The sequence below is a fragment of the Tiliqua scincoides genome, chromosome 1 (genome assembly GCF_035046505.1).
Source record: "Tiliqua scincoides isolate rTilSci1 chromosome 1, rTilSci1.hap2, whole genome shotgun sequence".
NCBI lineage: Eukaryota > Metazoa > Chordata > Lepidosauria > Squamata > Scincidae > Tiliqua > Tiliqua scincoides.
The window spans coordinates 267,395,731-267,415,410 of NC_089821.1; the positions used below are offsets into that span (position 1 = coordinate 267,395,731).

The 19,680-nt window shown below is 46.2% G+C and overlaps 1 protein-coding gene across 1 annotated transcript in view; it reads left to right on the forward strand.

Annotated features, from left to right (window-relative positions):
* The first annotated feature begins 310 nt into the window (after window positions 1-310).
* ACSS1 (acyl-CoA synthetase short chain family member 1) overlaps window positions 311-19,680 on the forward strand; it is a 50,080-nt gene continuing 30,710 nt past the window's right edge. The window contains exons 1-3 of the mRNA XM_066625618.1: window positions 311-697; window positions 14,147-14,243; window positions 18,424-18,623. Of these exons, the coding sequence (XP_066481715.1) occupies window positions 427-697; window positions 14,147-14,243; window positions 18,424-18,623 (568 nt within the window). The 5' untranslated portion in view covers window positions 311-426. The remainder of the gene's footprint in view (window positions 698-14,146; window positions 14,244-18,423; window positions 18,624-19,680) is intronic.

Below are 19,680 nucleotides of genomic sequence, written 5' to 3' on the forward strand. Positions count from 1 at the left end.
GCAACTGAGCAGGTGGGCCCTGCGGAGCACTCTCTGGTGTGAAGAACTTTTCCGGGATTGCAAGGCCCGAGGGCGTGTCGTTCCCATCCATATCTACTCAGAAGTCGACCCCCCGTCGATCGTCCATGGGGCTTACTCCCAGGTAAGTGCAGACCCTGGGACCCAGCAGAAGCCCACGCAGGGGTCCCAGGGCCCCATACTGTCCACAGCGCCTTGGGAGCAAGCCCCATGGACTACAACGGGCGCACTTCTGGGCAGGCGCCCCGGAGAGCGACTGCAGCCCCGGGCGAGGCAGGGCTTGGCGGAGCCGCCTTCGGAGGGCGGTGTGCGGCCGAGCATTTCCCGGCCGGGGCGGCGCGAGCTGCCTGGGCGGCCCCTGGCCCACCACGCCCGGCCTTCGAGCGAGGACTCTGCGGTGGCGGCTCCATGGAGGCCCTGAGCCGCCTCCTGCGCGCCCTGCGGCAGAGGCTGTGGAGCGGGCCCGGCGCGCCCTGGCCGCGACCCCCGGCGCGCGGCTGCAGCGGGGGCAGCGACTACCGCGAGCTGTGCGCGCGGGCGGCCCGGGAGCCCGGCCCGTTCTGGGGCGCGCTGGCCCGCCAGACGCTGCTGTGGGACACTCCGCACCACACCGACTGCGAGGGGGATTTCGCGCGGGGCCGCGTCCGCTGGTTCCTGGGCGGCCGCCTGAACGTGGCGGGTAAGCGCGGCGCCAGGCGCCACTTCCCGCTCGGCGCTTTCCCGCCTCCCTGCTCCCGACAGCGAAAGTCGCGGAGGAGGCGCGCTCTGCACATGCTCAGAGGAGGCGTGGCGCGCGGGGCCGCGCTCTGCACGCGCTCAGAGTCGGAGAAAGTCTTCCTTCGCCGGCCCGTCTGCTCGCAGGCTCTGGTGCTGCGCTCCACGGCAGAGCCCCCGAGCTCGCAAGGATGACTTCCCAGGCTCGAGGATCCCACAGCCCAGTCCTAGGCATGTCTACTCAGAAGGAAGCCCCATTAGATCCAATGGGGCTTACTCCCAGGAAAGTGGGTAGGATTGGCTGTCGTTAACTTACTCAGAAGTAAGTGCCACTGTGGCCAGTGGGGCTTACTCCCAGGAAAGTATGCCTAGGACTGCAGCCCACGTTCTCAGGCAGAAGTTTTGTGTTAACCGACAGCCAATCCTACCCACACATTCCTGGGAGTAAGCCCCACTGACCACAGTGCCACTTACTTCTGAGTAGGCATGCATAGCATTGCAGGATTGGAGAGATCATGCAGGGATGGGTAGCACTGCTTTAGAGGGCACTGGGGGCCCAATCCTATCCAGTTTTTCGTGCAGCTGTGCCAATGGGACATGCAGGGCATCTTGTGGTGGGGCAGCAGTCACAGAGGCCTCCTTAAGGTATGGAAACACTTGTTCTCTTACCTTGAGGCTGCATTGCAGCTGTACTGGTGCTGGAAAATTGGATAGGATTGGGCCCTGGGTCAGCACCTCGGTTGGGGAGTGGGAGGCATTCACACCTGCAGGGTAGAAGGGGTTGGTTTGGGTTGGCTGACACAGTCCTTGGCTCTTGCTACCAGGGATGTGCCAAGGCTGGGGAGGCAGAGCCTCCCCACCAGCGCCCTTCAAAAAGCACCACTGCCATGTGAGATGTGCAAGCACTCATAACCCATGTGCTCCATTTGCACACCTCAGCCAGCTGCAGAGCTTTTCTAAGGACTCCTGTGGGAAGGCCCTGCCTCACCTGCCTCCCACCCATTGCACATCTCTGTTTGCTACTTCCATTCTGTTCTCACAAAAGTCTTATGAGGTAGGCTAGGCTGAGAGAGAGAGAAATTGGACTAGGGTTACCCATGGCTCAAGGTTATGTCTAAGCAGGGATTTGAACCTTCATCTCCACAATTCTAGTTTTACAATTTATTTACTGCATGTTATGCTGGCTTGGGTGCGGTTTCTCTTGTTCACCATGTACACATGAGAACCAGTGTGACCCCATGGATTTACATAAGGTGATAGATATATATGTTTTCTTATAAACCTTAAGTGTCCTTCAGTATCTTTCTGAGCAACCAGTGATTTTCACACAATTAATATGCAGTTATTATTCATGAATTGGAAGGGGGGAATCCAGATCTAGCTACTCAAAAATCCACTTGCAATGGAAGTGCTTTTATGTGCCCCACCAACTGTGCAATCATTTTATGGCCATAGTTGTTGTACAGTGGTTTACAAGTGTTTTAATTACAATTACAGTGTTTTAGTGACCCATGTTTAGCTGCTTAGGGATCTTGTAAGGGAAGAAAAAGAAAAAAGATAAGCATTATAATTGTTACATTATTGTGTAATAAATAAGTATTGCTTTCTCTCAGTGCTTAAATAGCAGTACTTTGGACACTAGGAAAAATGGTATTTTGCCCTTAGCTAGTATTTCCACTGGAAAGCTGTTGGAATGTAACTGTGTGAGTGTCACAAGACAGCTTTGGATAATGACTGTGACATCAGTAGCAATAAGCTACTTTTTCAAGTGGGTGCTCCTTTTTTTAGCAGGGGGAGAGTAACTGGCCCACCTCACCCCAGCACTGTCTGTTCTAGTGGCTGTCTGCTGGTATTCTTTTGCATTTTTTTTAGATTGTGAGACCTTTTGGGACAGGGAGCCATTAGTTATTTGATTTTTCTCTGTAAACTGCTTTGTGAACTTTTAGTTGAAAAGCGGTATATAAATACTGTTAATAATAATAATAATAATAATAATAATAAGCAACACAGCATTCCTTTATGCTTTGTTTGTTTGTATAGTGACACAAATGTTTACAGAGAAACAGCCCAATCGAATGCAGCCCCAGGGTAAGGGAACAAATGTTCCCATACCTTAAGGAGGCCTCTGTGACTGCATCCCCAACACAGAAAGCAGTGCATACTCCATAGGCACAGCAGCACTGGCACTGGAAAATTGGATAGGATTGGGCCCTAACACAGCAAAAGAGAATTTCTGTCCCGAAGACTTAGGCTGCAATCCTATCCACACTTACTTAGGAATAAGTTTAATTGACTATAATGGGACTTACTTCTGAGTAGACAGGTGTAGAATTGGGCTCTTAGGATCTAAAGATAGAAGTTTTGGGTGGGCAGAGACATGCAAAAGAAGAAGGAGGCAAGAACAGGTGATGAATAAGCACAAAAATAGCTGTGTGCACTTAAGCCTTGTTGAGTATGAGATAGGATTGTGCTGTGAAGAATGTATTAAACCAGTCTGTGCACTGTGCCAACGCAGTGGTTGCTGCACCAGCATGAGTCATCATAAAAATGCCATAAAGCACTTTTACACCAAGTAGGAGGGGGCCTTCTCTGCCTTATCCTAACCCCACTCCCAGGCCTTCTGATGTTTTACTGTGCTTCCTGAATTTGCTCCATAGGTTTGCCCCATCGGAGAAGCCCCATTGGGCAAACTGGGGCTTTACCTGGCATAAGGTGATAAATATCCCCTTAGCTCAAGTAGACCTCCAGCCTCCTCCTAACCTGTGCTGGGTACAGTGCAGGCCATGTGGCCTGGCTGTGCCAGAGCAGGTTAGAATTGGGCAGTGGCTGTCCTGGGGGAAGTCAGGGGAGCAAAAGCCTTAGGGCGTCAAGCCTGTGGGGTTCTGCTGCCGCCTCCTTCCACCCAGAGCCCTTCCAAGGGCCAGGGACTCGGGCAGGCCCCACACTGTGTCCATGGGCAGTCCGAAAACTTTCCGAGGCCTCTGGAGTGCCATTAAATAGTACCTTTGGTTTTTGGAAAATTGGAAGTACTGTTTAACAGTGCTTCAGAGGCTTCAGAAGGCTTTCAGAGAGCCCATGGACATCATGTGAGGATCCATACGGCTGGTAAGTCTCCTCTGGGGGCAGCATGGGCAGCACAGGGTCCAAGTTCGCAACTGGAATTGAGCTGTCAGTTATCTTTGTGAACTTCTAAAGAAGTTTTTTGTTTTGTTTTAAACTTGTTACGAGAATGAACACTGCTTCAGTGTCACTTCAGTGCTTCTTTCGCTCTTTGGATTAAAAAATCCTTGCCCCATCCTTTTCACTGTTAGATATTTTGTTAAGGAGATATTCTGTGTAATCACTTCCTTTTGGAGGTATGCTTTTACAGAAAGCTAAAATTGTAGCCAGAATAGAATTTTTAGGATACTTCTATCCAGGGGTAGACAAGCAGAGGCTATAACCCTAAACATACTCCCTGGGCACCAAACTTAATTGAAGTTAGTGGGACTTATCTCCATGTAAACATACATAGGAGTGTTCTGTAGTTATGTGGGTGACATTTTAGAAAACTCCTGTTGATAAATGCATCACTTTGAAGTTGAAGCAACACAGTAACAAATAAGGGCTCAATCCTATCCAACCTTCCAGCGCTGATGCAGTCGCATTGCAGCGCTGAGGCTGGTCCCTTACCTTGAGGAAGCCTCTGTGACTGCCTCTCCACCATAGGATTCAGCGCATGCCCTATTGGCATGGCTGCATCAACACCAGAAAATTGGATAGAATTGGACCTCAGTTGTTTGAAACTCATCTTGGCACAGCAGCAGCCTGCTGGTTTAATAACTGTCACCCAGAAAACTTGGGAGCATCAGCTGCAATTCTTTTTTATCTGGAACTATGTGCTGTGTATAAGAACAAATGAAGAGCTCTGGGTCAAACCAAGGAAACATGAAGTTCAGCACCTTTTCCCAACAATGACCAGCTCAAATATTCCAGGAAGTCCACAAGCAGGGTGTGAAAGCAACAACATTTTCCACTTGTTTGTTCACAACCACTACTATTCAGTAGTATTCTTCCTGTGAACATGGAGGTTCGGTTTAACCATCATGGCTAATAATTGTTTCTTCTGCATAGGTATGTGTAAATCCTTTTTCAAAGTCATCTATGCTTTACCAGTGAATTCCATTAATTATTTATTGTTGAAAATAATTATGTATGCCCCACCTTTTTCCAGTTGGACTCTGGGTGGCTAACAAACAGGGAATCAGCAAAACTTACTGATTTATAAAGCAAATGGTAGCATAGGCAAAAAGCAGCATAAAAGGCAAGCAGGGCTGCCTAATTAGTCAAAGGAAGCCAGAGAAGTCCAGTTGAAATTAAAAAAATTTTAGCCTCTTCCAGAATATTGGCAGGGAAGGTGCCAGCTTCATGTCCTGGGGCAAGGCATTCTCTGGAGAGGAAGGCTGAGAATACTCTCTTGTGCATCTTCACCAGCTGTGCATCAATATATTGGCATGACCAGGAGACAGTTCTATATAGGCCACAATATAGTCATGTCCAGCACAAGGCTTTGTTTTTGCACAGGACAATCATGGTTCCACTGCCCCTACTTGTAGGGACTGTAGTAGCTATTCTGAGCTGTTTTGAGCAGTAGTAGCTTTTTTGAGCTGAGCTATTAGCTATTCTGAGCTAGGAATCAACTTCCACATTGCTTAATTCAGCACACTTCTGTCTTGACATAGTTGCTACAGGCAATAGATTTTCTGGCCCATCGAGTGCTTGCTGACTTGGAAACCTCATTTGTAAAGTTGAACTTGATTTTGCAGTACAAGCTTCTTTGCATTTTTTCCTTTTTTTTTTTTTTTTAAGAAGTGCCCAGTAAAAGAAACAAGCTGTACCTTCTGATGGGGATGTTGTTTCCTCTACAATTGGGTTTCTGTGCAGTGCTCTGCATTTGTGACAATTAGGTCTCCTTTTAAAAAGACAGTTTACTATTGGAAAGTTGGAAAAAAAAATCACCAGTCTCCCAAATGTGATGGACTGATAATTAAAGTGAGGATATTTCCCAGTTTTTAAAAAAAATTTTCGTGGCACTATGGAAGCCTCTGAATTAACAGATTTTTGTTTCCAAAAGTACTTTGTTTGAAGGAGAATTGAGAAGCTGAATTTGGAATAAATAAGTCATAATTAACCTCTCAGTGAGTTTTCAAGGTCTGCAACTCTGTTTCTCCTGCCAACCTCACAAAGCTTATTCAAACAGGGAAAAAACCTAAATATGTAGCATTTAGTAATTGTAGTGGGTGCTACAATTTGAGAAATTTTAGGAGCGTAAAGAATAACATAGAGGAATCTAGTTACATGAATTTTAAAATTTGCTGTGTTATGTTATTTTTGTGGGATATGCAAATCATTCCTGGGCAGCCCAATCCCAAGTTGCTCTACCACAGCAAGGCTGCATGGCCTACGCTGCATCCAGTGAAGCTCAGTTGGTGGGTGGAAGTCTCCTTGGGATAAGGAGATATATTTCCCCTTACTCTGAGTAAAGACCCAACTGTCTCTGTGGGGCTTCTTAGATCTGTGACAGCTATTTAGCTGGCACAACTCCAGGGAGCCCAGAGTAATGCCAGGCAGGCTGGGAGGTGGGTTAAGAGCTCCAGCAGTCCAACTTTCTTCCTGGGGAAGCTGCTCACAAGTAACTGCAAAAGTACTTTATGGCAAGTTTGTGATGTTTGGAGCAGTTGCAGGGATGGCTGTGCTGGCTCAGGGATGAGTTAGGATTTCACTTACAGTCTTTTTTCAATTTGAATAGAATGTTACTGTCACTTTTTCCAGTTCAGAGCAAAGTCAAAAATACTGGGGGATTTTGCTGCCTGTTTGTCTTAGCAATTTTATGCTTCTTTTGCAAAGGGTGAGAAAGATTATTTAAACAAAATGGTATAGTGCAGTGGTTCCCAGGGATGGGAACTTGAGTCAGGTGACTCAAGTTCGAGTCGTGAAAATCAGTGTATTTCGCTGACTTGTGTACACTTGAGTCACGAGTGTGGAAGACTCGGCAAAACACTCAAATCAAGGGACCCTGACTTGGCACTCAGTCCCCACACAATGCAGACCCGAGTGTCTGTGTCTGGGTGTGCTTTCTTACTGTTTTTGTGGTATAAAAATCCTTGTGGGACCATCATTCAGCCCGGGTGAGCAGCAGGGAAGTTGTAGTCAGGAGGCAGGGAAGAGTTAATGTTTGCTTTTGCATCTAATCAGGAGGGGGGAGGTGGGAGCTGGCTCTCTTGCCCATCTCTGAAGGAACTGATGATCATTGGATGAAGGTTGGGACATCTGATTTGTTTCTTTGAATGAGGTAGGGCAGGAGGAGGTATCCAAGGGAGTTCTTGCTGGAGAAGTTCTTGCTTGAATTGGCTGGAGAAGCCCAGTGAAAAAAGAGGTAGGGAAGCGGGGGGGGGGGAGGGGGGGAGGTTTGTAGAGATCATGCTTTCCAATCACGTGGTTGCTATGATCTCCGTTGTTACTTTTTGGGGGGGGGGGGGAAGCTCCACTGAATGACCAGCTCGCAGTCTGTCTCACCCCCTCCCACCCTGTTTACAGTTGGAAAGGGACATCAGGGGAGTGTTTAGAGAGAACTTCTAAACACACACGCACACATGCATGTGTATGCGCATGCGTGCGCGCAAACACACACACACACACACACACACACACACACACACACACACACACACACACACACACACACAGACATACACAACCCCTGCCAGCAGCTCTTTTCCCCCCTTGCCTGACATAAGAACTTAAGAACAGCCCCACTGGATCAGGCCATAGGCCCATCTAGTCCAGCTTCCTGTATCTCACAGCAGCCCACCAAATGCCCCAGGGAACACACCAGATAACAAGAGACCTCATCCTGGTTCCCTCCCCAAATGTCCACATGTCTTTTTGACATGTGTATCAAAGAGATTTGTGACTTGAGTCTTTTTCAGTCACAAAAATGCTCCAGGTGCCTTGAAAAGTGCCCGTTAGGACTCGTTTTTGACTTGAGTTGGGGGAGGCAGAAACTTATGACTCGATTCAAGTCAAGCCACGCTGGATTTGCCCATCCCTGGTGGTTCCCAAACTCCTACGGGGAGTTGGGAACCAGGTACGTATTTGTGTGCGCAGGGAGGGGGGCAGGGAGGGTGCAGCAACAGTGCCACAGCGGTCACAGTGCTGCTACTGCCAAGGGGTCTTATTTCTTACCTTGGGGGCAAAGCTGGCCTCCTGAAGGTTCCTGGAGACCTAAGCCAGCAATTACCTGGTGAGTTACCATAGTTTTCTATGTAGTGAGCTGGGCGGGGGGGAGTATCAATAATGCCATTCTCCACCTGCACTCTGAAGTGGTGCAATCTTTTGTTGAATGACTCTTGGAACACTCTATTTGTCAGGATTAGGCTATCATTTTGACTGTGGGAATTAGTCATTGTTTATTCAGCCACAGGTAGCAGCAAATGCAGACTTAGGCTCAGGCTCAGACTTAGACACCAGCTCCCATAGGAGGGATTAAGAGACACTTACTTATAATGAGTCACTATGGATTTTCATCTCTTTGTTATTACTAGTTAAAAAGAGGGTAATGTCTACAAACAATATGTGTAGGGTTTAAGCCCGACTGAAAGTAATTCACAATTGGAACATGACCCTCCAGTTCAAGATGTATACTAAGTTTGAAATCCCATACACACTTCCTGGGAGTAAAACTTAAGAACATAAGAACATAAGAACAGCCCCACTGGATCAGGCCATAGGCCCATCTTGTCCAGCTTCCTGTATCTCACAGCGGCCCACCAAATGCCCCAGGGAGCACACCAGATAACAAGAGACCTCATCCTGGTGCTCTCCCCTACATCTGGCATTCTGACTTAACCCATTCCTAAAATCAGGAGGTTGCGCATACACATCATGGCTTGTACCCCATAATGGATTTTTCCTCCAGAAACTCGTCCAATCCCCTTTTAAAGGTGTCTAGGCTAGACGCCAGCACCACATCCTGTGGCAAGGAGTTCCACAGACCGACCACGCGCTGAGTAAAGAAATATTTTCTTTTGTCTGTCCTAACCCGCCCAACACTCAATTTTAGTGGATGTCCCCTGGTTCTGGTATTATGTGAGAGTGTAAAGAGCATCTCCCTATCCACTCTGTCCATCCCCTGCATAATTTTGTATGTCTCAATCATGTCCCCCCTCAAGCGTCTCTTTTCTAGGCTGAAGAGGCCCAAACGCCGTAGCCTTTCCTCATAAGGAAGGTGCCCCAGCCCCGTAATCATCTTAGTCGCTCTCTTTTGCACCTTTTCCATTTCCACTATGTCTTTTTTGAGATGCGGCGACCAGAACTGGACACAATACTCCAGGTGTGGCCTTACCATCGATTTGTACAACGGCATTATAATACTAACCGTTTTGTTCTCAATACCCTTCCTAATGATCCCAAGCATAGAATTGGCCTTCTTCACTGCCGCCGCACATTGTGTCGACACTTTCATCGACCTGTCCACCACCACCCCAAGATCTCTCTCCTGATCTGTCACAGACAGCTCAGAACCCATCAGCCTATATCTAAAGTTTTGATTTTTTGCCCCAATGTGCATGACTTTACACTTACTGACATTGAAGCGCATCTGCCATTTTGCTGCCCATTCTGCCAGTCTGGAGAGATCCTTCTGGAGCTCCTCACAATCACTTCTGGTCTTTACCACTCGGAAAAGTTTGGTGTCGTCTGCAAACTTAGCCACTTCACTGCTCAACCCTGTCTCCAGGTCATTTATGAAGAGGTTGAAAAGCACCGGTCCCAGGACAGATCCTTGGGGCACACCACTTTTCACCTCTCTCCATTGTGAAAATTGCCCATTGACACCCACTCTCTGCTTCCTGGCCTCCAACCAGTTCTCAATCCACGAGAGGACCTGTCCTCTAATTCCCTGACTGTGGAGTTTTTTCAGTAGCCTTTGGTGAGGGACCGTGTCAAACGCCTTCTGAAAGTCCAGATATATAATGTCCACGGGTTCTCCCGCATCCACATGCCTGTTGACCTTTTCAAAGAATTCTATAAGGTTCGTGAGGCAAGACTTACCCTTACAGAAGCCATGCTGACTCTCCCTCAGCAAGGCCTGTTTGTCTATGTGTTTTGAGATCCTATCTTTGATGAGGCATTCCACCATCTTACCCGGTATGGATGTTAGGCTGACCGGCCTATAGTTTCCCGGGTCCCCCCTCTTTCCCTTTTTAAAAATAGGCGTGACATTTGCTATCCTCCAATCTTCTGGCACCGTGGCCGTTTTGAGGGACAAGTTGCATACCTTAGTCAAGAGATCTGCAACTTCATTCTTCAATTCCTTAATAACCCTTGGGTGTATGCCATCAGGGCCCGGTGACTTATTGATCTTTAATTTATCAATGAGGTCTGAAACATCTTCTCTTTTAACCTCTGTCTGACTTAACTCCTCGGTCAGGAGGGGCCGTTCGGGCAGCGGTATCTGCCCGAGGTCTTCTGCCGTGAAGACAGATGCAAAGAACTCATTTAATTTCTCTGCCATCTCTAAGTCTCCTTTTATCTCCCCTTTCCCTCCCTCACCATCCAGAGGGCCAACCGCTTCTCTGGCGGGTTTCCTGCTTCTAACATATTTGAAGAAGCTTTTATTATTCCCCTTAATGTTGCTGGCCATGCGTTCCTCATAGTCTCGCTTGGCCTCCCCTATCACCTTCTTACATTTCTTTTGCCACAGTTTATGTTCCTTTTTATTCTCTTCATCAGGGCAAGACTTCCATTTACGGAAGGAAGCTTCCTTGCCCTCCACAGCCTCTCTAACTTGGCTGGTTAGCCATGCGGGCACTCTCCTGGATTTAGTGGAACCCTTCTTTCTTTGCGGTATACACCTCTGCTGGGCCTCTATTACTGTTGTTTTAAGCAGCCTCCATGCATTCTGGAGAGACTGGACTCTTTTTACCCTCCCTTTCAACCTCCTTCTAACCAGCCTCCTCATTTGAGGGAAGTCCGCCCGTCGGAAGTCAAGGGTTTTTGTTAGAGATTTGCCTGGTATTCTTCCCCCAACGTGCATGTCAAAACGGATCGCAGCATGATCACTGTTCCCCAATGGCTCAGTAACGTTTACATCTCTAACCAGGTCCTGCGTACCGCACAAAATTAAATCCAGAGTCACCTGTCCTCTGGTGGGCTCCGTGACTAGCTGATCTAAGCCACAGTCATTCAGCACGTCAAGAAATCCGGTTTCCTTATCGTGACCAGAACACAAATTGACCCAGTCAATATGAGGATAATTGAAGTCCCCCATGATTACAACCCTGTCCTTCCTTGTCACCTCCCTGATCTGTTTCCTCATTTCAAGGTCCCCATCAGATTTCTGGTCTGGAGGACGATAGCACGCCCCCAGTATTACATTGCTGCACAAGCCTGGTAATTTAACCCACAGAGATTCTACGGTGGAGTCGGACCCACCTTCAATCTCTACTTTGCTGGATTCTATCCCTTCCTTAACATAAAGGGCCACCCCACCTCCAACACGCCCCTGCCTGTCCCTCCTGTAGAGTTTATAGCCCGGGATTGCGGTATCCCACTGATTCTCCGCATTCCACCAGGTTTCCGTTATGCCCACTATGTCAATATTTTCCCTTGTCACCAGACATTCCAGTTCTCCCACCTTTGCTCGTAGACTTCGGGCATTCACATAAAAGCATTTATACACGGAATGCCCCAGGATGGGCTGCTTATTCGCTCCTTTGTCCCCGCATCCTCTCATTGTGCCAAACCGTCTATCACATCCCATCTCCCTAACTTTCCCAATTTCTTCTCCTACCCTGCCTTTGTCTTGTTGTTCTCTAACCTCCCCATCCTCGTCCCATAGGGATGAGGAGTCCCGAACCGGATGCCCCTCGGCTCCTGTCGGCCTTCCCCCAGGGATCAGTTTAAAAGCTGCTCTGCCACCTTTTTAATGTTATGCGCCAGCAGTCTGGTTCCATTCTGGTTCAAATGGAGCCCGTCCCTCTTGTACAGGCCCCGCTTGTCCCAAAACGTTCCCCAGTGCCTAACGAATCTAAACCCCTCCTCCCTACACCACCGTCTCATCCACGCATTGAGACCCCTGATCTCCGCCTGCCTAGCTGGCCCTGCGCGTGGAACAGGTAGCACTTCAGAGAACGCTACCTTTGAGGTCCTGGCTTTCAGCTTCCTGCCTAAAAGCCTAAATTTGGCCTCCAGGACCTCCCAGCTACACTTACCCACATCGTTGGTGCCGACATGCACCACAGCCGCTACCTCTCCCCCAGCACTGTCTACCAGCCTGTCTAGACGAGAAGTGATGTCCGCAACCTTCGCACCAGGCAGGCAAGTCACCATGCGGTCCTCACATCCGTCGCAAACCCCCCTCTCTATGTTCTTACTTAGTTCAAGAGTTTACTTGAACTTACTTCTGAGTAAACACACAGAGGATTACGCTGAAAACCACTTCAGTTATTTGGCAGTGAGGGTACTCTACACTGCACATGCTCAAGGTCATTTCCCAGAAATGTGACACAGGCTTCTTCAACTGCTGTGTTTTACAAGTTAATGTCCTACAGCAGGGGTTTCCAAACCCTGGCCCGGGAGCCAGATGCTGCCTGCAGCAAGCCTCTTTCCAGCCCGCAGCCAACCTCTTGTCCCCTGAAAGCCTCTGGCCCACTCAACTGAACATGACCAGAACTGTGCTCCGATTGTGTCTGGAGGATATTCTGAGCGCCAGAGAGGTTCAGTGAATGAGCCCATTCATTCATTTTTTCACTCATCTAAGTTCCATCTCTTATTTATTTAAATTTTATATTTAAATTTTTTTTCTGGCCCTCCACACCACACCACAATATTTGATGTGGCCCTCTGGCCAAAAAGTTTGGAGACCCCTGTCCTACAGTATAGGTGTTACATGTTACATGTAAATGGATTCCTGAGTAAAGAGACTGTGTTAAATCATTTCAGTTTGATAATTGACCTGTGTTTAGATTAATTTATGAGAGTTAATGTGACATAGATCATTTACCAGGCAGAGCTGCTGCCAAGTTCCATTTTTAAATGGTTTGTACTGCAGCGCTACCCAGTAGATTATGCCCAGTTGTTAATAATATTTACAACTGTTCTATTATACATATATTCATCAAAACCATTTAGAAGTTAAGACGAAATAAAGAATTAATGACCCCGATTCAGACAATGATAATGATATGATCACTGTTACATAACTAGGGACATTATGGACATAAGAGTTTACTTGAACATTGAGTGCGCTTATGATACTTAACAGGTACTCATTGTGGCTACTGAAGAAATTAGAAATCTTTTAAATATGGGTGATTTGAACTCAGTAGCTACATATTGCATGAAAATCCCCATAGAGTGGAATTAATTACTATATACTGGTACTTTGTAAAATAAATGACTATTATATCATTTGTAGTTGTTCTAAATTCTTGTAAATGGAGAAGTCCCTTCGGCTTAGGGTAAAATGAAAAGAAATATCTGCAAAGGGATTGACTGAAGAGCCACCACAGAATATCGTAAGGATTCTAAAACAAGCACTTGTGCTCACAAACTCATCTCTTAATGGGAAAAACATGCAGTAATAGGGGTCTAGGATGATGCCCCACACAAATGCATAGCTTGTGATTCCACCTATTGCAAAGCTGTTGAACAAGTTTGTTATTAAAAAAGATGTTCCTAACTTTCATGGTTATGCAGATGTTAGAACGCATAAGAGCATTATCTACAATTCAGAAGGAAATTTTATGGTTCCTCATGTTTAAGTGGTAGGGCCAAAACAGTTCACATTCCTGTCCACTCACAGAATAATGGTACCTTGTGTTTCTCAAATTATGTAAATTTTATCTATATATTTCTAGTTTGCATATTAGTAAGTAATAGAACTTTAGTTATCTGGTTTTAGGTGTGTGTTCATGTACCTACTCTTGAATAAGTTATTATCATTCTGATCCAAAAGGGAGATCTTTGTGCAGCTTTTGCTCTTGGATCCCCTTGGTGGAATAGGAATCGCACATGAACACTGAGTGCAGATCTGCATTTGGATGCAAAGCATTTCGTGTCCTCCCCTTCTGCATTACAAGATGTTTGGATGGGGGCTCACATACTCATTTGTCCTGCAGTTTAAATGGGACTGTGCATCTCTCCCCCACTGTGCCTAGTCATGAGTTGTGTCTAACACCTTGCTGTCCTTGACTGTATCTTGTTTGTGACCTATAATTGTATATTGGCATGATCAGAGAGTGATATGTTTTATTTTGTTTTTTGTTTTTGGACTTTATACTGTCTTATCTTAATAGAGTAATAGATAAATGATTTTGATGCTTTCGGTCCGTAACCAATCAAACATGACCCTTTCTTGACCATTTCTGTGTAGCTAATTGCTTGGACCGGCATGCACAGCATTCACCAAACAGAGTGGCTTTGATCTGGGAAAAGGATGAGCCTGGCACTGAAGAGAGAGTCACCTACAGGTATGGCTCTCTCTTGTCACTTTGCTTTGCCTGGTGTGGCAATTTGTAGTTTTTGTATGAAATCTGACACTTTCTGTGATGACCCTCTTTTCCTCTTAACCCCTAGATAGTTTAACATGAAAGGGATTCAGCTGCATTATGCTGAACCCTTCACCAAGAAGTCTGGCTGTATGATCAGCACCTTTGTCAGCTATTCTGTGTATTGCTCATCTTTCTACGGCAGACACAGAAATCCTCACCATCCTACCTGCTGAGATTGGTGTGTGCCAGCCCACCTCTCGTTTGGAGTTTGGTTAGGGAGGCTCAAGTGATCTTGACCCAGAAAGGCAAATGAGCACCCCTAACCAAATTCCCTTAACACAAAGCACCAAACTGTTTTTTGTTCTGACATTCACACAACCAGCCCTGTGTATTGTGGAAACTAGTGCATCTCCCAGGCTGCAAGAGATGCTAAAAGAACAAGAAGAGGTGCAACAAAGTATGTGGTAATGTAATCATGTCAATGTTTTAGTTGTTTTTCATTTTTTCTCCAGCACTGAGACCTGTTTTTGCTTAGACCTGTTTTTATTTGGTTGCTAGTGCCTTTTTTTCTTCATTTTTTCCACCCCCCTTTCTCTTTTGTTTTAAAAATTTTTTGCTATCTGTACCTGGTACTTGCCTAGTTTTTCTGCCTAGAGTTATCTGTGTTCTACCTGATATTTGCTGTCCTATTTCTTCTTGGGAAAGAAGGAGTTTTCAGAATGACATGCTTAATTGAGCCCTATGTATTAAAGTACCAGGCTCTTACCTCCTGTCAATGGTTGTTTTTGAACTTGGTCTTGTGGTGGCATGTAGTGGATTTAGAGCAAGGGCTTGGCCTCAAACCTGTTTTACATGGTAACTAGAAAGTCACACAAGGTTTCTAAATGGAAGCACAGAGTTTCTTCTTCTTTTTTGCTTTGTGTAGAAATATTTCCTTTTTTAAATTCTGCATTACCATTTAGGAAATTCAATTGCTTGATATTGTTCCTGGTTGCAATTCTGACGCAATTCTATCTGAGCATATGCTGCATGCATTTGTGGGGAGGGGAAACAGTACTGAAAGTCCAACAAGAGTTTTAAAATAACCCTACTTACTCCTTGATAGGCTGCCTGTGGGTGTCCTTAGACCCATGACAGCTATTTTGCTGGCCTGAGTTTGAGGAGAGGAAGAGAATGTGGCTGGCTGGAAAATGGGGTCTAGGATCTGGTGTGTGCTTTTGCTGCCAAGATTCATCTCCTCCAGCTCAATCCCTGTCCTTGGAAGTGGGTGGGCACAATGAGGTGGGGGTGGTAGGCGAGGAACTGGGGAGGGCTGGGGACATGTCAGAGGCAGATGGGGGTGGCACCCAGTGTGGGCGACTTGCACTGGATGCTTTCCCTCTAGAGTGAGCCACAACACCCCTTTGTCTCTTCAGCTAAAGAGTTGGCACAGGTCCGAGGAGACCCTTCCCAAGCTTCCTGATAAGACCAACACCATAGAATGCCAAGTAGCCCATTTTGTCATGGCTGCATGCTATGGTGGGGGAAAGTATAGGATTGGGCTGTTGAACTACAATCCTACACAGTTTCCTGGGAACAAGCCCCACTGAATACAGTGGAACTTACTTTTAAGTAGACATGCCTGGGATTGCACTGTTAATTTAACAAAGTGGTATAAAATAGATTCTACTCTAAGCTATTGCTTGCAGGATCCAGATATAGCTATTATCACAGAGTGAGCAGGTAACCAGGGAGATAATTAGAGTATGTACGAAAGGGAGAGACAGGTTTAACAGCAAAATAATAAGTAAATAGTCAGAACGTGTTTTAGTGAACGGATTATCTTAACTCTTATTCACTATGTCCACATACATGTGCTTGCTTACTGGAAAAATAAATAATGTATGTGTCACCTAGCAATCTGAAAGAATGGTATGAGGTGATTGTGCATAATTTCAGGGGCTCTAGTGTGAGGTTTTGCAGAATTTTTACCTTGTCCTCATCCTGCTTAATGTGTATATCATTTGATGTAATTGTGTAGGCCTTAGTTGTTAGGCATCATCAAAATCAACAACATTCAAGCCTTTCTCCTCCTGTCATCTAACACCAGATTTTCAGTTTCTGTTCCCAGGCAGTGTCTGAGCCAACTGAATCCTAGTCTCCAGTCTGAGATGAGGCTGATTAGCTGTCTTTGTGCTCTTGAGCATGTCCAGTTATTCAGGCATGGGATGACAAAGAGCAGGACACGGTCTTGTTGAGGTTTGTCTTTGGTGTGCTTTTGGATCTTGTAGTTAGACTGAGACAACACCTAAGGGTGCACTTCATATTTTTATCTGGAAAGCTCCAGGCTCTCTGGGAATGGGTTTGCTCCCTTGAAGCCTTGGTTGGAGAAATCTGGAGAAATGGAGACAGGCAGAGAGGGACCACAGTGAGACTTCCAAGGATGTGGAGGTGTCTTCCCACCTTCGGATAGGCAGTTCCTGAGCTGCCAGGGAAAGAATCTCAGGGCTGGAGGACAGGAGGTATGGATGGGTCAAAAACCTGTGTAATGAGAGTGCCTCTCATGGGAAGTGGCCTTCTGAGCCAAATTTTGAGTCTGTGCAAAATTATACATTCTGCTTCCCCTTTGCCCCTTGTACCAGCCTTTAGGAGCTGGTACCAACTGCCCAGAACCTCAATAGCAAGTGAACTGGCAGCTTGTGGCTTGCTGGTTCCTCTTGCCCTGCCCCTCTTCTGCTGGCACCTGGCAGACATCTGGCAGTGATATCATTGCCATAGGCCACCACAATCAGCTCAAGACTGTGTCCTGCTCTTCCTCCACAATCCTAAATTAGCATTATAAACCAAATGTGATGTTGAGAATCCAGTGCTTATTTTGCAACATGTAGAGTCGTAATAGTCATGTGATAATGCACTTAGACTAGTTTGCAAGTCTTAGATATCAAATGTTTACAACAATGAAGAACATGGAACAGCATTGACTGTATGAGGTCTAGGGCAGGAGTGATATGGCATATAAGGTACTAAGGCAGCTCCCATTTGGTAGGAGTTCTGTGTTCAAATTGCAGCTAAGCCATGGGTTAAGCTGGTGGTATTCAAACTGGGCGTCGCGACGTCCCAGCCTGAAGGCCCTGGCCTCTACCTCCTTAAGGGGCGGGAGCAGGGGGGAAGGCAGCAATGCGATCTCCAGGATCGCGTCGCTAACTGGGCTGCAGGGACTGGGATGCACTCACCAGTCCCTGCAGCAGCCTTCCCAGGGTGTGGGGAGCCCTGCACGAGCATCTGCAGGGCTCCCCAGCATGCAGAAAGTGAAAGTGGAGTGATCGAGCTCCACTTCCACAAAACCAGAGCACAATCGCTCCACTTTCACTTTCTGCATGCTGAGGAGCCCAGCATGTATTCGTGCAGGGCTCCCCACACCCTCAGGATGCTGCTGCAGGGACTGGTGAGTACATCCCAATCCCTGCAGCTCCCCTGAGCGACGCGATCCTGGTGATTGCATCCTTCCCTGCTGCCTTCCCCCTGCCCCACTGCCTCCTTCCCCTCCCCTGCAAGCACTTACTGCGCTTTTCAAACTCCTGGAGAGTTTGAAAACCACAGGGTTAAGCCACACTGGGTTGCTTTGAATAAGATATCCAGTTTATATCAGTTTTCATTGCATTTCTTTTGACCTCCATTTGTATGCTAAGAACAGTTTGGAATCAGCTACTGGTTACATAAAAAGGAAAAATCTGCTGAAATGCTCAAGAAACAAATTCCAGATTTTGAGATTTAGCAATAATACATGCTTTGTGCAAAACATTCCTTTACTTGAACTATGAAAGTGTCTCTTCAATGCTAGGAATGTTGATGAAAGCCAAATACCTACAAATATTTTATGTAAGTAATATACAAATACTGTTATGGTCCTGTAGTGCAAAAAATGTTGATACTCCCAGAGACCAATCTAACATATGGCCATTACACCAATTTGAGTATTATTCAGTCTACAGTTTCTGTGAACTTTAGATCATGTCCTAAATTGGTAGCTGTCATGACAATGCATATGTTAACTGGTGTTCTGTTACTCTCTTCAGACTGTTTGCTTTCTGTCTGTTTAGTTCAGTTTTGTAATAATAGAAGTTAATTAATACATAGCAAAGAATAACACATTACACAACAGTCCCTTTCTGTGTTACAGGGAGCTTCTGGAAATGACCTGCCGCCTTGCTAATACCTTAAAGAAAAATGGTATTAAAAAGGGGGACCGAGTTGCTATCTATATGCCTGTATGTCCACTGGCAGTGGCTGCCATGTTGGCTTGTGCCAGAATCGGTGCTGTTCACACAGTTGTCTTTGCTGGATTCAGTGGAGAATCCTTAGCAGGGAGGATCAGTGATGGTAAGTAATTTTCAAGTTCTAAATGGATTAAATGGTGAACTTCCTTTCATATTGCTAGGCAAATTAATCTTTCTCCCTAGAAAATCATTAATGCACCATCAACATAGGAACAATTAAAAACTTTTTGTGGGGGCTTATATCACAGTCAAGCAGCTCTTAGGTTTTCCTATATCCATATGCATCATTTTGTACTGCGAGTCTGTTATTCTGGTTCGTAGGGTTGGGAATACTCCATACACACAATGAGTTCCCATTATGCATGTAGCACATTCCTCAGCTTTGAAAATAATGTGTTTGCTTCTGTGTGCAAGAATTCAATGTGAACATCAGATTCTTACAGAGCTGTAAATTGTGCCATGAGCTGTGAAATAATGTTTGTGGCCTTTTCTCACTAGTACTTAATGCACTATGGCTGAATTTCTGAACCAGTGGGGTACCTGTGCCGTTTCTCATTATGAGTTTTACATTCTTACGTACATTCAGAGGTTTGTTGCTTGTGAAGAGATTGTGAACGAAAGTTCCTGGATTAATTAAAGTTTATATTTTTACAGCCCAATCTTATCCTCCATTTGTGTGCACGATGCAGGGCTGCAAGTTCAGTCTCCACTTCATCCTGTATGCATATGGGGAGCAAGCTGACTGAGAGAGATAAGAAAAGAAATACTTTTCTCCCTGGCCACTGCCTTGTCTCCAATGGGACTCCTCGGATTTACACCAGCTCTTTTGCTAGGGTAGATCTGAAGTGCCTCAGGGGATGTGTCAGGCCTGAGACAGATGCTCAGGATGCAGAGGGCACTGGTACTGCTGAAATCTGCTTCTAATTCGGCTCTGATCCACCCCCACTGCTGGAAGTAACAAACCATCACCTGGTCTAAGTGGTGCCGAAGGCAGTTTGTGCTGGTCTTTGCACCAGCAACAGCACTCTGCAGACTAGCAGAGAAACTGCCTCAACAGTGTATCTTGAGGTACAGTGACATTCTGCAAGGTTGTCTGCATCAAGCTGTTAACATGGGTACTTGGTGGTAATTTCAGTGTTTGTAATCATTCCATGTGAACT